Consider the following 17,142-nt stretch of genomic DNA (forward strand, 5'->3'; position numbering starts at 1 on the left):
AGTACTGCAGTAGTTTAATTATTCGTACCAGGTACACAGTTGTTACTGCTCCACAAAGACGATGACTTCAGAAACGTGACGAGCACCAGCGACAGACGCGATAAAACACGGAAGCGCATGAACAAGGAGGAACAAGGAGACGCAGCCGTCCTCCTACCTGGACGGCTGCGAGGAAGCGTCTCGTCACCGAGGTCCAAAGTCCAGAACAGAAGATCAAGTTTCATAAAACAAACCGCGAGTCTCGTATTTTTACGCCGTTCGCTGCTGCAACAGAAATAATCGTGGATCCCCACAGAATCTGTCCACGAAAACATTTCTCAACGCAGTAAAGACCCAAAAAGCTCGTCGGCTCTGAAGTGCACCCCCGACCCCCCCGACCCCCCGACACGCCGCACGTTGGGAAGAGACCTTTGTATTTCCGGCAGCTCCACCGAAGAGAACCCGAGCGCCGCCGGGCGGGCTGGGATTAGCTTCATCGCTCATTGAAGGACTAAAATCATGTTTTGAGCCTTCAGGGCCACCGTACCTGTTTTTGGGTTACTGTTAGGCTAAAACACCTCAAGGTAAAGAAATACACATTTTAAAAGGCAGTAAGTTTCACACATTCACGCCTCGTCTTGGACTAGCACGCAGACCGGAGGCGAGAACGCCAGCAGAGCGCGGCGGGCCGGCGGGCCGGCGCTCCGGGTTCAGATCCACGGCAGGCGGAACTGCTGGGATTAAGACCAGCTGGGAGAGGAGCGATGGCACGATGATCGTAGGTCGACTTGTGCAAACTCTGGCATCTGATGACGACCCGTCTGGGTCCACCCTCAGAGTTCTGCTTCTGACCGCTACATTTGGTAGGAAAGCACAGCGGGAAGGCAGGAGACGCAGATCCAGGTAGAGCCGTGAACACGACACCCGTCCAGGAAACCGGTTCAGTTCACGGTGGTTAAACCGGGCCCTAAACGGCAACGCTTCTGACTCCGGGTCCACAACGCCCCCGAGCGTCTGCTGCAGCCTGGAACAATTCCCACGGCCCTCCGTGAAGGAATACATTAACAATCATTCCAAAGTACATCCTGCACAGCAAGGACGACCCAAGAGCAGGTCAAAGGTCAGACGAATCATCCCGGGTTAATTGATCGATATCTGGACGAAGAGACGGTCCCCGTCGTCGATGTCGGTCTTCACATTCTGGACTCCTGTCAGAGTCCGGCGGGTTTCTGGATGGACATCTGGTCTTCAGATGGGCAGGTCTGTATCGGTGGGCGTCGTCTTCAGGCTCACGCCGACTCCTCTCTCCTCAGGAATGGAGGAGGAGTCACTGTTGAGACCACGGAACACACCTGGAACACACAAGTCCACTTTCACAAGAGCTTCACTAGGTACAGGCAGACGTACAGGCACAGGTAGAGGTACAGATACAGGTAAAGATACAGGTAGAGGTACAGATACAGGTACAGCTACAGGTACAGCTACAGGTACAGCTACAGGTACAGCTACAGGTACAGCTACAGGTACAGGTAAAGGTACAGCTACAGGTAGAGGTACAGACACAGGTAGAGGTACAGGTAGAGGTACAGACACAGGTAGAGGTACAGGTAGAGGTCCAGGTAGAGGTACAGCTACAGGTACAGCTACAGGTACAGGTAGAGGTACAGGTAGAGGTACAGACACAGGTAGAGGTACAGGTAAAGGTACAGCTACAGGTAGAGGTACAGACACAGGTACAGCTACAGCTACAGCTACAGGTAGAGGTACAGGTAGAGGTACAGGTACAGGTAGACGTACAGCTACAGGTACAGGTAGAGGTACAGACACAGGTAGAGGTACAGGTAGAGGTACAGGTAGAGGTAGAGGTACAGGTACAGTTTGGGCTGTCGCTGTAACTGCTCAGTGTCAGTCGTTGTCCTCGGGGGGGTTGCGTGTCTTACGTTCGGTGTCATAAACGAAGCTGTCTGAACAAGTCCGGTTCCTGCGAGTCGACCTTTGACCTCCACTCAAACACTCCCTCAGCACACCTGACCTGGGGGGCAACAGGAAACAGCTTCACCTGATATAAAAGACGGATGAACTGAACGCAGACACCAGGGAGACGAACACGTACGGAGGACATTCCTGTCCATCCCGTCCTTTGTCGGGTTCAGCAGTTCTCTGCGCTGTGTGGGACATTCGTACAGCGACGCTGGGACTCACCTGTCCAAGCCGTAGGTTCCAGGGTGGCTGACAGACCTCCTCATCTGAGCAGACAGACAGACGGCAGGGCTTCACGTTTAAAAGACGCTTTGCTAGCAGTAAATTCATAAACGTGCATCAAGAAGACAAGAAGAGGAAGACGTCGTTTTAAACACAACTTACTTCCTGCTGTCGATCGACAAGGAGAGGAAGACGTCGTTTTAAACACAACTTACTTCCTGCCGTCGATCGACAAGAAGAGGAAGACGTCGTTTTAAACACAACTTACTTCCTGCCGTCGATCGACAAGAAGAGGAAGACGTCGTTTTAAACACAACTTACTTCCTGCTGTCGCTCGACTAGAGGAAGAGGAAGACGTCGTTTTAAACAACTTACTTCCTGCTGTCGCTCGACTAGAGGAAGAGGAAGACGTCGTTTTAAACACAACTTACTTCCTGCTGTCGATCGACAAGAAGAGGAAGACGTCGTTTTAAACACAACTTACTTCCTGCCGTCGATCGACAAGAAGAGGAAGACGTCGTTTTAAACACAACTTACTTCCTGCTGTCGCTCGACTAGAGGAAGAGGAAGACGTCGTTTTAAACAACTTACTTCCTGCTGTCGCTCGACTAGAGGAAGAGGAAGACGTCGTTTTAAACACAACTTACTTCCTGCTGTCGATCGACAAGAAGAGGAAGACGTCGTTTTAAACAACTTACTTCCTGCTGTCGCTCGACGAGAGGAAGAGGAAGACGTCGTTTTAAACAACTTACTTCCTGCTGTCGCTCGACTAGAGGAAGAGGAAGACGTCGTTTTAAACAACTTACTTCCTGCTGTCGATCGACAAGAAGAGGAAGACGTCGTTTTAAACACAACTTACTTCCTGCTGTCGCTCGACTAGAGGAAGAGGAAGACGTCGTTTTAAACACAACTTACTTCCTGCTGTCGTTGGACTAGAGGAAGACGTCGTTTTAAACACAACTTACTTCCTGCTGTCGTTGGACTAGAGGAAGACGTCGTTTTAAACACAACTTACTTCCTGCCGTCGTCGGACTAGAGGAAGACGTCGTTTTAAACACAACTTACTTCCTGCTGTCGCTCGACTAGAGGAAGAGGAAGACGTCGTTTTAAACACAACTTACTTCCTGCCGTCGTTGGACTAGAGGAAGACGTCGTTTTAAACACAACTTACTTCCTGCCGTCGTTGGACTAGAGGAAGACGTTGTTTTAAACACAACTTACTTCCTGCCGTCGTTGGACTAGAGGAAGACGTCGTTTTAAACACAACTTACTTCCTGCTGTCGTTGGACTAGAGGAAGACGTCGTTTTAAACACAACTTACTTCCTGCTGTCGTTGGACTAGAGGAAGACGTCGTTTTAAACACAACTTACTTCCTGCTGTCGTTGGACTAGAGGAAGACGTCGTTTTAAACACAACTTACTTCCTGCTGTCGCTCGACTAGAGGAAGAGGAAGACGTCGTTTTAAACACAACTTACTTCCTGCCGTCGTTGGACTAGAGGAAGACGTCGTTTTAAACACAACTTACTTCCTGCTGTCGTTGGACTAGAGGAAGACGTCGTTTTAAACACAACTTACTTCCTGCTGTCGTTGGACTAGAGGAAGACGTCGTTTTAAACACAACTTACTTCCTGCTGTCGTTGGACTAGAGGAAGACGTCGTTTTAAACACAACTTACTTCCTGCTGTCGTTGGACTAGAGGAAGACGTCGTTTTAAACAACTTACTTCCTGCTGTCGCTCGACGAGAGGAAGAGGAAGACGTCGTTTTAAACAACTTACTTCCTGCTGTCGCTCGACTAGAGGAAGAGGAAGACGTCGTTTTAAACAACTTACTTCCTGCTGTCGATCGACAAGAAGAGGAAGACGTCGTTTTAAACACAACTTACTTCCTGCTGTCGCTCGACTAGAGGAAGAGGAAGACGTCGTTTTAAACACAACTTACTTCCTGCCGTCGTTGGACTAGAGGAAGACGTCGTTTTAAACACAACTTACTTCCTGCCGTCGTCGGACTAACGCCGGCTTTTTAACTGGTCTTTGACTTTTCTATTATTCCTGAGGTGAAGCCGAGCTGAACTGAACAACGTGTACAAAGACATAACACCAACACCAGCGGAGTGGGCGGAGTCAGAAGCGTGGTTACCCTATCTGGAGGTCTGAGGTCAGTGCTCGCGCTCTGATTGGCCAGAGCCATACACTCTTCCAGAGTCCTGATGAAAGTCGCACACGTCGCACTGAGGAGAGAAATCTGGAGAGGAAAAGGAGGGAATGATCCGTCGTTCCATTTCCTGGAGACCGGATGTATTTTGTGGGCGTGTACCTCTGAGGGGGGCGTGGCCTCTGCGTCCGCCGTGTGCTGATGCTGAATCGTGTGGACCTGTTGCACGAGGAGGTCGCAGTACAGACGAAGCTCAGACATCTTGGTCTTCAGGCAGTCGGGACCTGGCGACAGGAGCGTTTGATTCGAAACGGAACTGCGCCGCGCGATGAAGCAGCTCCACCCTAGCCCCGCCCACCTGCGTGTTTGAGACCCTCCAGCGTTCCGGCTTTGGACGAGCCCAACGCCACGAGCCACCGCTGTCTCTCGGCAGCGTTCACGGCCCGGACGTAGAAATGCTGCTCGCCGGGGATGATCAGCTCCAGGCGCGTCGGGTCCGTCAGGTGGACTGAAATAAAACACACGAGCTCAGCGTACCTGGAGGCGGCCAGGCGAGGTCATCCCAGGTCAGCGGCGGCCCAACCTTTGATGTCACACACGGACATCTTGATGGATCCTTTGCTCCCTTTGCCGACATCGTCCTCGCTGTCGTAGTAAGAGATGACGCCGTCCTCCAAGACAAACCAGCGCGGCTGCCAGCCTGCAGACACAAACCTCAGCGTGTCCAAGCGTCGCCGGGGTAACCAGCAGGGGGGGGGGGGTCTCAGACAAGAGCGAGATCAATACTTCTCTCCATGCAACGAGGATTAGAGCTGTGATGTCATCAAACTGGACACGTGGACCGAGTGTCCTCTTGTTAGACCGGGCAGGAAATGATGTCAAGAACCGACCCTGATGAGACGTCAGAGACTCGCCCTCACCTGAGACACTTGTGGTACCTGTCCCTCGCCCTCACCCAAGACACTTGTGGTACCTGTCCCTCGCACTCACCTGAGACACTTGTGGTACCTGTCCCTCGCCCTCACCTGAGACACTTGTGGTACCTGTCCCTCGCCCTCACCTGAGACACTTGTGGTACCTGTCCCTCGCCCTCACCTGAGACACTTGCGGTCCCTGTCCCTCGCCCTCACCTGAGACACTTGCGGTCCCTGTCCCTCGCCCTCACCTGAGACACTTGTGGTACCTGTCCCTCACCCTCACCCGAGACACTTGTGGTACCTGTCCCTCGCCCTCACCCGAGACACTTGCGGTCCCTGTCCCTCGCCCTCACCCGAGACACTTGTGGTACCTGTCCCTCGCCCTCACCTGAGACACTTGCGGTCCCTGTCCCTCGCCCTCACCTGAGACACTTGCGGTCCCTGTCCCTCGCCCTCACCTGAGACACTTGCGGTCCCTGTCCCTCGCCCTCACCTGAGACACTTGCGGTCCCTGTCCCTCGCCCTCACCTGAGACACTTGCGGTCCCTGTCCCTCGCCCTCACCTGAGACACTTGCGGTCCCTGTCCCTCGCCCTCACCTGAGACACTTGCTGCTGTTTCACGTCGTCTCTGCTCTTTTAATGTTTTTATGATATTTGATTCTACCTCCCGTATTTACCGACCAGATCCTGATACAGGTCTCACGTCGTGTCGCAGGACGAGATTATGACGTCAGCTCCAGGTGTAATGGGTGGATTTACCTGAGACAGGCAGGCAGGCAGGCAGGCAGGCAGCCGACTCACCTGTCATGTAGTTGGTCCATTTGTACAGAACCCCCTCCATGCTTTCGCCTTTCATCGGATGCTTTAGCCTCTCGTTAGCCGCAGCTAGCCGGGCTGTCGGAGGCAGACGTCCGCTGTGACGTCAGGTCGACCCGCTCACACGACCTCCGTGGCGGACGGGTTCTGGAAATAAACGAACTGTTTGTGGTTCGAGCGCCGGTGTTGACGGGGCGACGTCATGCTGAGGGTCGGTGCCGAGCTGGGCAGCGAACCGGGACAGGCTGGGGCAGTCAGCTGGTCGAAAACAAGTCAAACCGGAAATGCTCTTCTTCGTTTTCTTTAATGTGTTACACGGTGAATTAGCGCCACCTTCAGGACTGATCAGAAAGGTTTTAACGACAGGAGGAGCCAAGAAACCAAGATTCTGAAGCTGCTTCTTATATTAAATAAAATATTTCATCAGTCATTTTCCAGGTCTAGTGTAAAATAAATATTTGTGTCTATTTTGTCAATATTCTACTCTTATTAAATATACTCGGAACAACGTTTAAGCTGCTCATGCGGACCTTCTGACGTAGTTAAAATGACAGTTTTATACTTGAGTAAATGCAAGTCAGGATTGTTCACCTTGTAGATTCGTCATTTAAACGACGCTTTGGGTTCCGGTTGGAGTGCTCTCGGGCGCCACCTACAGGACGGAGCTCGAGCTGCTGGACTGAAGTCCACACTAACCTGGAACAGTTAATCTGAACTCTTAAGCTGATGGGGAACTATTTGCAGTGAATTTTTACAACACAGAAATTAGAAAACGCGTTTATCTTCAAAGCTGAATAATAAGTGCTTCGTGCGTGTTCACGAGTCGAGGATGACGATCCTGTTTCAGCGACGTGGAGCTGAAACGGGAGGTGCTGCTCTGAAGCCTGGAGGAGATGAGAATAATCTCCTGCCTGCAGCCTCTGACATTCCTAAAATAAAGAGCTGCACTTTACTTTATACAACAATGATCTGAAACATCAGATTGATCGGATTCTCATAATCCTTAATCTCTTTATTGCATTGGTACATACATTTCTCATATATATCTCTATATATATATATCATTTTTTTATAAATGTGAATTTGTACACTACAATCTTTTATTGGAACATCTTAGAAAATACCTCCGAAAACATATCACTGAAAACATTTACCCAACAATGACGATGACATTTCCTTGTTTTGGCCACTGAGAACAGAAGGACGAGACGTCCGTCAGAGGACGGGGACGGGGACGGGGACGGGGACGGACCAGGTAGGGAGAGGAGGGAGGGCGCATGCAAAGCAGTGTGGGGGGGGTCGTCATGGAAACAGTTGATCCTCCAATCAGAATCAAGGCCAAAAAAAACAGTTGTCAATCTGAATGATTGTCCTTCTGACTCCTGTCCTGTCTTAACCCCGCCCTCATCGATGTTAGGACACACACACACACACACACACACACACACACCCCGTTTTCAGGTGCGCTGGGGTCCAAAAGGAAACGCCTTTGGGCTCAGGTGATAAATCATGTCGTGGCTCGATTAAATAAACGGATTGATTCTCTTTTCTGATTGCAAATTTAAAATCTTTGGGTTCAAGTAAAGAAAAGGATGAATCTGAGGGCGATGTGAAGATTGTTTAAACCCAAGAAGAACCACGCCTCCGCCTCGTTCTTTTAAAGCTTCGGGATATTCGGTGTGTAACAGCTGCCCGGCGGTCGGGACAGAATGATCCGGATGTGACTCGGAACATTTGGCAACTCGGTGGGCGAAGGCACAACGCCGAGTCCCGTCCACCAGTGGCCTGAAGCCGCTGCCATCGCGGCCGCCTCATTAGCATAATTTATGTCATCTTAAAGACATAATGAACAAAACAAGCAGAGATATAGTCGTTAGTGAAATAACGATTTGACCTTCTACACCTGTCACCAGGCCACAATCCACCACGGCGCAGCTATCACACACACCTGGGGAGTCGGCAGCTATCACACACACCTGGGGAGTCGGCAGCTATCACACACGCCTGGGGAGTCGGCGGCTATCACGCACGCCTGGGGAGTCGGTGGCTATCACACACACCTGGGGGAGTCGGCGGCTATCACACACACCTGGGGAGTCGGCGGCTATCACACACGCCTGGGGACTCGGCGGCTATCACACACGCCTGGGGGAGTCGGCGGCTATCACACACACCTGGGGAGTCGGCGGCTATCACACACGCCTGGGGACTCGGCGGCTATCACACACGCCTGGGGGAGTCGGCGGCTATCACGCACGCCTGGGGACTCGGCGGCTATCACACACGCCTGGGGGAGTCGGCGGCTATCACGCACGCCTGGGGAGTTGGCGGCTATCACACACACCAGGGGAGTCGGCGGCTATCACACACACCTGGGGGAGTCGGCGGCTATCACGCACGCCTGGGGGAGTCGGCGGCTATCACGCACGCCTGGGGACTCGGCGGCTATCACACACGCCTGGGGGAGTCGGCGGCTATCACGCACGCCTGGGGAGTTGGCGGCTATCACGCACGCCTGGGGAGTTGGCGGCTATCACACACACCAGGGGAGTCGGCGGCTATCACACACACCAGGGGAGTCGGCGGCTATCACACACACCAGGGGAGTCGGCGGCTATCACACTCACCAGGGGAGTCGGCGGCTATGACACACACCTGGGGAGTCGGCGGCTATCACACACACCAGGGGAGTCGGCGGCACGGCTGTAAGATGCAGGGTTCTGGGCCAGAGCAGGGCTGGGAACCACCCAGCATGACGTGGGCTGGTCCTGGCACTGAGCGGACAGGGATGGCCCAGGCTCTCCCAGAACCAGAACCGGGCCACGCGTCTGGGTTGGATGATATTGTAGTGCATGTGGTCTATAGTACAGTAGCATCAACGCAATGGTCCAATAGACAGCTCAGATAGAAGATATCAGACAGACGGCCCAATACGGTTCTAGTACAACATCTAAACATCAACTATACACTGTGCAGCTTCTTTGCTTTTTTTAAAGGTTCTAGGGGGTTGGACTTGGGAACCGTTACATCACTGCTGTAAGATGGGGAGGGGCTGACCTCATCAGTGGGCAGAGCCATAGATAAACAGCGTTTGATAGAGCGAGGAGGCGGTACCAGAGCCAGCCCGTCTGGAGGTGGAGTTCCGCAGAACCTTGAGCAGCTGGAAGCGGCGTCTCACTACGTTTGAATATAATATTATTATATTAACTCATTCAGTGCCAGCCGTTTCTCAAGATGCCGAACACGGAACCGAGCAGAGACTCAAGTCTCTCCTCCCCAGGAAAGCGACGTGCGATCCCACCGCTGCTCCTTCTGGACCTATCGGCCGCTAATTGACATCTTTACACGTCAACGGCATTTAGTGAGTTAATAATAATGACTTTAATGATATGGAGGAAACATTTCATGTTTCCAATATGTAAAGAAAATACATACTTACAGAAGAATTCAAAAGGAGTGGAACCAAGCGAAGACCCAGCAGGGAGCCGTCATCGTGGACCTGGAACGGTCACTCACAGCCGTTTCCTTGATACTTCCCTAGCATTAGCATGTTAGCAACAGCGTGAATGCTGGACACCTGCGTCCTCCGACCTCCAGCGCTCACCTCTTCAGAGGACAGGCCCGGCAGAGCGCGACCCGACCCGGCTGTCTACCCATGGCTCTGGGTTCCCAGCAGGGTTCAAGGGTTTACGTGTTAAAAGGGACACGACACCGAGGACTTAGAGGGGTCTAGTGGGGAGGTTACGATACTACGAGGTTTCAGGAGTCTGGCGATGAGCTGCTGAGGCTCGGCGGCGTTAGGATATGACGGTGGCCTCCGCGACGATAGCAGGGTCCTCGATGTCAGCTTTACTTTGAACCATCCTCAGCTCCAGCTGGGCCGGACTGGGCCTCCGACCGGGACCGGCTAATCCTGAGAGGGGGACAGGAAGACAGAGGGACACCGTTAAGCGTCTTTAAAGGCAGGGCGCGCTCTTCCTGAGGGCGGCTCGGATGATTCCAGCTGCAGACAGCTGCTGAATGTCTGGTTCTCTAAACAGGAAACACCGCGGTGGTCACGTCAGCGAGGACCGTCTGACCAGGACGATCAGCTTCGTCCAGTATTTCCATCAGAACAACGGTTTGACCCCAGAGGCTGAGGCCGCGCCCTTACCGTGCGCGTATGAAATGGTCCTCTGGATAACATGGTGCATCACCGAAAACGTCTTCTCACAGGCCATCTGGAGGACGGGAGACAAACCAGACCATGTCCAACGACTCAAAGGAGGATCAACAAGACGCCCGGGAGCTCCTGAACCGATGGCCCGCCCCCCTCTGCCCCAGATCGTCATGACGACACGTCTCGCTAATGAAGGGTTAAATGACATACAACGTGTCGAGCCAATCAGAGGCAGATGAAGGCGGGTCATGGCGTTCCATCATGAAGATCATCTCGGCTCCATCTTTCTTCGTGCGCCTCACCGGCTCGCGTACCTTCAGGTCATTCGGGTAGTGGTGCGTCCACGCTAGCAGCATAGCAGCAAACAAATCCCCCGTTCCCACGAACACGGCGTCCACTTTGGGAACCTCTATCCGGACCCTCTGGGTGGTTCTGCTGCCGTCAGGGCGAACTGAACAGAAGAACGTACACACAGTATGGGGAAGGGATTCTATTGGTTGGCTGGTCTCGTCATTCAGGCTGCAGGTACCGTGGCGCTGGCTGCCCAGTGAAACAAGGAAGCGGTCTCCCAGTCGGGGGGGCAGATCAGAGGAGGTGATGACCACCGTGTCTGGGCCCATAGCATGGAGCAGGTCCATAACCTGCAAGCAGGGAGTTCAGGACTAGCCAGCGGTAGCTCCAAAGAGCCAGACAGCAGCCGAGACATGATCGATTACCTCGACTGCATCTTTCTGTGTGGTGATGTTTTTCCCTGTCAATAATCTAAAACAGAAGCAGACAAATAAACATTATCAATAAAGTTACTGTTAGTCATTAAGACCTGGAAACACCGGATTCTGCCCCTCCTGGTCACCATTTCCTCTGCAGTGACACAGTTTCACCACTAGGAGGAGCAACCTGCCGCTGACGAGAGCAAAACAGAACGCAGCCCTCAAAAAGGAAGCAGCCAATAGTCTGAGGGACGCTTTGATCCAGCTTTGATCCACCTGCTTCTCCGTGAGCATCATCAGACAGAGATCAAAGACATCGATTTGAATCCATTTCTTTGTGATTGTGAGTGCTGAACTCTAATCGACAGGAATAAACATGAAAACGCATTCCGGTACTCACTCAGCCTCAAACTGGTTCGGAGTGATGATGTCAGCAACAGGAACCACCTTGTTCTTATAGACTGGATAAAGGTTCTGGGGAACGTACTGCACAATCAGAAAATAAGTCAATCTCTGTGTACAAGTACACAAACAGCACACATGCAGATAATCTCACCATAGATCCATGGTCACCAAGCACGGGGTCACAGACTGAAAAGAGAGTCAGAGTCAGGGTCAGATCTGCACAACAAAGACATCCCATCAGCGAGAGACGCCGAAGGGTGACGCTGCAGCGCGGCCGGGGCGCGGCCGGGGCGTGGCCGGGGCGTGGCCGGGGCGAGCAGGGTCTGTGCAGCTGATAACAGACAAGCTACCCGACGGTGGCGCCCACCTGAAGAGGCGCGGTCACTCACCGTACACCAGGTTGGGGTTGGCTCTCTTCAGCTCCTGAACAATATCCACGACCATCTCCAGGAAGGACGTGTCCCTGGTGTACCCTGAACACAACACACACCCGATGGAGGAGCAGGGAGGTGCAACCCGCCGTGGGCGGGGGGTGGAGGTAGCGGGGGTCTTCACCTGTTAGCACGTAGTCGTACTGATGCGCGTTGTTCAGTTTGATTCCCTCGACAGCACGTGGAGCTCGTCGGCTGTCAGCACCTGACCCCTCCAGTGAGAGTAGCCTGCAGCGAGGACAGGTAGGAGGTTAGCGGCACCACATCCTGCCCCGCCCTCGAGGGAGGAAGTCGCTCTTTACGTTCCTGAACGACCGTTTCCCCGCTAACGACCCTTAAAGGGATCGTTTCTGCATCGACTGCTTTCTGCAAACGTGGCTGCAAAGAAACATCTACGAGTTTCTGAGAGCAGTTCTGTTGTTAGAGGAGGCGGCTCGCGTCTGGGGGCGGGGCCTGTAGGGTTAGAGTCCACCCATGATCCTTTGCTGTACGGCGGGGGAAACGATGCGTGCGTGTCTGAGCATTTGATACGTTTGCTGCAGGCCAATGATGTTGCAGCTCCAGGTGAGTCACAGCAAGGTCGCATGTGTGTGAGGCGGTTCTGGTTGCCAAGCAACAAGCTGGGAGAAACCCAGGGGGGGGCGGTTAGAATGAGAGAGAGCAGGCCTGCAGATAACGCCGCTGTCGTCATTCACAATACTGCTGCGCCGCCCCCCCACGTCTCCCCCCCCCCCCACGTCTTTCTCCCCCCCCCACGTCTTTCCCTTCAGCCTCTCTCACATAACGCCAAAGTAACAAGACTTTAATGATATTCCAGTTCTGATTCGAGTCTCGTTCTTACATTCCGGTCACTGAAGCATTACGATGGACCCCCCCCCCGCCCCCCCCCCCCCCCCCCCCATTGAGCGAGACATCTAGCTCCACTCAGGATGTGGACGATGATGATGATGATGATGATGATGGCAGCGTTATGAAACCTATGATGAGATTTGTGCTTTTTAGTCGAGGCTCTGAAAGGATTAGCCACGCCCCCTTTTTAAGGCGTCCCCCTGACTGATTTCACCATTCTGACAGGAATCAGGTAGTTGTTGATGATAAACAAACAACGCGTCCATCTGACCTGGCCGGTTCCAAACCAATCACGCACAGGAAGCGACCCCCCCCCCCCCCCCCCCCCCATGTCAGGAGCCCAGACGGGAGGAGGTTCCGTCGAGGAACAAGAAGAAGGTGCGTTTGTTTCCGTAACTGGCTCACTAACCGGTCACATGTTCCTCAACGACCACAGCTGGAAGGGTGTTTGTTTACCAGCGCTCAGCTGATGGGTCCAGAGTCCATCCAGGGGTGGGGGGGTACCCCTCCACACACACACACCTCCCCGTAACAAGCAGCAGGATGTTAAAACGCTAACGGCACCAGCAGGACTGCGGCGCTTTCATTGGGTCAGGTCAAAGGTCAAACCCAACGGTGATGAATGAATGGAGCTTGCTCCTTTTGACACCTGCTCTGATGTCACTGGAGGAGGAAGTGACCTCCCCCGAAGCTGGACTCTCAGCCGTCGGCCCGTCGGCCCGTCAGCCCAACGCCGGCGAGCCCCTCCTCATTCGCACCTACGCGCCCCCGTCGACACGCAGCACACAGCGCCTCACCTGTGTGGTTGGAGAACTGGACGGAGTTGATGGAGTCCACCTCAAACCCTAACACCTGGACACGGAGCAGAGGAGACAGCAGAGGTTAGAGGTCCTCACCGGCCCCCCAGGTAGGGGTCGTTTGATTAACACCAGGACGTCCTTCATCAAACACAAGTCTGCAGCCTCCAGTGAACAAACTCATCGATAAACCGATCTACGGTCAGAACTCCATCAATAAGATGCTTGTTTCCTCGCTCTATTATCGGACACCCTCCCGATGACAGGTGTCGTTTTTACCGTCATGGCCTACAGACATGACGTCACCCACTACCCTCATAAGCCCCTTAATTTAAATCATACAGCTTGTGGGAGCAATAAGAGTCAGGTGAACGTGCCACCAGCAGCAGCATCGTTCTACCTTTATTAAATATTAAGTATTAAATAAAAATAACAACCGAAATACTACACACATTGTCGTTACTTAGCAAATGTGATAAGCCACCAAACGTCACAATAAAATAGCATTTACACGCGCAGCTGGGAGGGAGACCAAGCGCGTCGGTGCCGTGTCCGAGAATGGGTGCATCGCGGTTGTATTTACCTGTAACGGGAAAGAGGCGCTCTTGTTGCCCACGTATCCCCGGACGACGTGGCTCTGGAACACGGCATTCCATGGCGGCTCCGGTCAGCCGAGGGGGGGGGGGGGGGGGGTGCAGCTGATCCGGTACTTCAACGACAGACGCGTCGACACATAACAATAGGAAGAACGGTCGAAGCGCGACGACACCGCCGGTTAGCACGCAGCGCCGTTAGCTAGCTAGCTAGCTAGCCAGCCAGCCGTGTGTCACGCGAGGGATGTGCCGCGCGTGAGCGCGTGTTGTTGTAGCTGCTGGTGTTCGGTGCGCGTGAGCGGCAACGGGAGGGGCGTGGACCCGCAAAACAGCGGGAGTCGAGCCTGGAGAAACTATTAGATTAACTGTTGTGGTTTTCTTTAGCATTCGGCTAGCTTGAATTGTTTTTTAGGTGTCACGAGCTGGCCTGACAGGCGAGGGTCGCGCGCGGACACCCTGAAGAACAAACTACAAAACACAGCCCCGCGCGCCGGTTTTCTACGCAGGCAATCCAAGGGGCAGCCTAACGCTATTGACGCTATTGACTCAGCTGATATCGAGTCAATATGGATGGAAAGAGAAACTACAGTATTTTGTTTTCTACGTCATCAAGCCACGTTTTTAATTTAACAATATATTAGTATGTCTTACTTCAGAAATTAAAAGGCACGCCACACCTGCTCGCGTCGTGACTCACACCTTATCCATCACAGAGTCGTGACTGACACCCACCATGAGAGCGCGCCACCTGCTGGCAGATCAGGCTTTGACGTCACAGCCACACACAACCTAAATCAGGCAACGCGACGCTCGGATGACAAAGGGCTGCTTTCACGAGATGAACCCGCACCAGACAACCTCCTATCCGCGGCAGTCTGGGCTCCCAATATTGAAGAAATTCAATATTTTTTTTGTAACTTTTTAAAGAATTTAGAAAAAAATAATGAAAATAAAAAAACAATTAGCCTAATAAAGTTCTCTTCTCTCTCAGACTGACTGTGACAATGTCGGCTCAAACGACATTATTTAACAAAGGAACACGTGCCTTTAAAGTCTTGGTCCAAGCGACGTTTATTCTGAACATTGAAACAACAACGCACATCATGTTCTACAGTGGTAACTATCAGCAGCCGCCGCAGCGCGCATATATTAACTCTCAGATAGCAGGAGTATTTTACACAGTGACCCTAAAGGTGGGGAGGGGGAAGGGTTCGAACGGGATTCGTTTCAGTACCTGCGGAGGCGGGGCTACATACAGCGTGGAAAATATTTACCCTTCACGGTTTCTTTTCTTTTTTTGCGCATTTGTTACACTTAAATATTTCAGATCATCAAACAAATGTAAATAAAAGACTAAGATACCACAAGTAAACCCAAACAGGAGTTTACAAATGCTTTCCATTATGAAGGGGACCTGAGCTGCTGTGACATCACGCGTGTTCCTGCGTTTACATTCAGGAACAGCACGGACGCCTCCAAATCGCTGATCGCTGACTCGTTGACCTTATATTCCAAAACGACGTCTAGGAGCGATCCTGCCTCCTTGGCGGTCCGCAGGAACCAGCCTGGCGCCGTGGGTCATGAAAGTGACTACGGGTGATGCAAAAGCAAGTCTAAGCTGAGGGGGACGGACATTCGGTTTAAAAAAAACATCCGGCTCCGTGCGAATCCTCAGAAACAAATGAGAAAGTAATCTGTCGGTCTGAGGAAACATTCTAAAGCTTCGTGTGTCCAGCGAATCACAGCGAGAGCCTCCGTCCACCAGTGATGAAGACGTGGAAGAGCGGTGGAGCGTCCCAGGAGCAGCCGGACGACCCAAATCACCCCAAGAGAGCAGGAGGTCACAGCGACATCTGACCCAAAGCACCTCAGCAAGTCCACCTCGGGGTTAGGGTTAGGGTCAAAGCCTCCAACGTGGCACGAAGTTCGTCCACAGCGTCGCCGGTTATCACGAACTCTTGGGTTTCGGGCTGCTCTCGGTTTTCACCCTCCAGAATAAAAACTCAACTTTCTCTTGATCCGAAACATTCAAGTGTGAAAAAACACGCAAAGAAATGAATCAGGAATTGGCTAAAGAAAATTCACCCCGACAAATTCATCAGTCATCAAAGGGAAACGCCCCCTGCAGTCCGGCTGCTGAAACCCCGTGAGTCTTGCTGACCTCTGATTGGACAGTGGCTGGTCACGAAGGTAACGACTGGCGTGGCGTTAAATTAAAAGGAACATTTACTAATATAGCTAAACATCGACAAGTCGCTCGGAAAGAAGATGGATGCCGCCTTAAAAGTAACTCCTGAGCGTTTCTGAAAAAAAGGAACTTTAATAACGATATGCTTCTAAAATGAAATGAAGTCGCGAAGCAGCCGAAAACAAAACGCATCGCGAGCTTCCATTTTGGCACCTTCTCCGGAACACGCTAAAACCACGTGAAGGCACCAGAAGAACACGGCAGCTGAGAAAGCTCATTCATTTCTTAAATATTCCCCTTCCTAAACAAACGAGATCAAACTGGGACAGGAACGATCTGACGCGTTAAATGTAAAACATCTGGACCCGGGAGGTTCTGTGTTCTCGACTAATCCCACAGACACCCCAAACAATGAACTGATAGTTTGGTCCCAGAACGCTTTCGCTCTAGCTGCGCTCGTTTTGGTTTCTCGGGGGAGTTCTTAGACGTTGCGTGGGAATGTGTGAATGGGGGACCCCGGTGGAACTGAACCAGAGATCCAGCCCCAGAACACGCGTTCAGTTGCATAGACTGGCAGCGGCCGGGTCCGAAGAGGTGCGGGTATCTGGGACGGGTTACCGTCTCCGTGGCGACCAGCGGGTTCGGATATCGGGACGGGACCAACATGTTGTTGTGTTGGACGTCCTTTGGGTTTGTTAACTGGAACTAGAATCAGGCATGAGACGGGTCTCTGGACGGACGCCGTCTTTACGTGTCCTCTGACTGGACACGGTCTGATTGATCCAGAAAGAGCACGGTTCTAGCAGGACCGTCCCCCCCCTGGGTCCTGATGGGTCGCCCCCCCAACACGTTTTGTTATTTACACTGAACACGTGTCTATTTCAGCTCATTAGCATTTTCTCAATAAACCTGAACATCTGTAGTACTGTCTGAGACACAC

General features: G+C 52.5%; 2 protein-coding genes across 2 annotated transcripts; both read right to left on the minus strand.

Annotated features, from left to right (window-relative positions):
- LOC137895567 (pleckstrin homology domain-containing family A member 3-like) lies at positions 1-6,337 on the minus strand. The gene is made up of 8 exons (XM_068741051.1): positions 6,056-6,337; positions 4,920-5,036; positions 4,695-4,844; positions 4,499-4,620; positions 4,322-4,426; positions 2,182-2,225; positions 1,920-2,011; positions 1-1,331 (listed from the first exon to the last, which is right to left on the minus strand). The coding sequence occupies exons 1-8, from the start codon at positions 6,108-6,110 to the stop codon at positions 1,228-1,230; spliced, it is 789 nt and encodes a 262-aa protein (XP_068597152.1). The 5' UTR covers positions 6,111-6,337; the 3' UTR covers positions 1-1,227.
- A 3,530-nt stretch (positions 6,338-9,867) lies between these two features.
- LOC137895506 (pyridoxal kinase-like) lies at positions 9,868-16,868 on the minus strand. The gene is given in 13 exon segments (XM_068740981.1): positions 9,868-9,983; positions 10,224-10,290; positions 10,544-10,680; positions 10,759-10,870; positions 10,946-10,991; positions 11,340-11,425; positions 11,496-11,530; positions 11,734-11,817; positions 11,900-11,950; positions 11,953-12,003; positions 13,422-13,476; positions 14,005-14,058; positions 16,821-16,868. Coding segments are annotated over 13 exon segments (942 nt in total).
- Between the last annotated feature and the right edge of the window lie 274 nt (positions 16,869-17,142).

This window comes from Brachionichthys hirsutus, chromosome 7 (assembly GCF_040956055.1).
Source record: "Brachionichthys hirsutus isolate HB-005 chromosome 7, CSIRO-AGI_Bhir_v1, whole genome shotgun sequence".
NCBI classification, from domain to species: Eukaryota; Metazoa; Chordata; class Actinopteri; order Lophiiformes; family Brachionichthyidae; genus Brachionichthys; species Brachionichthys hirsutus.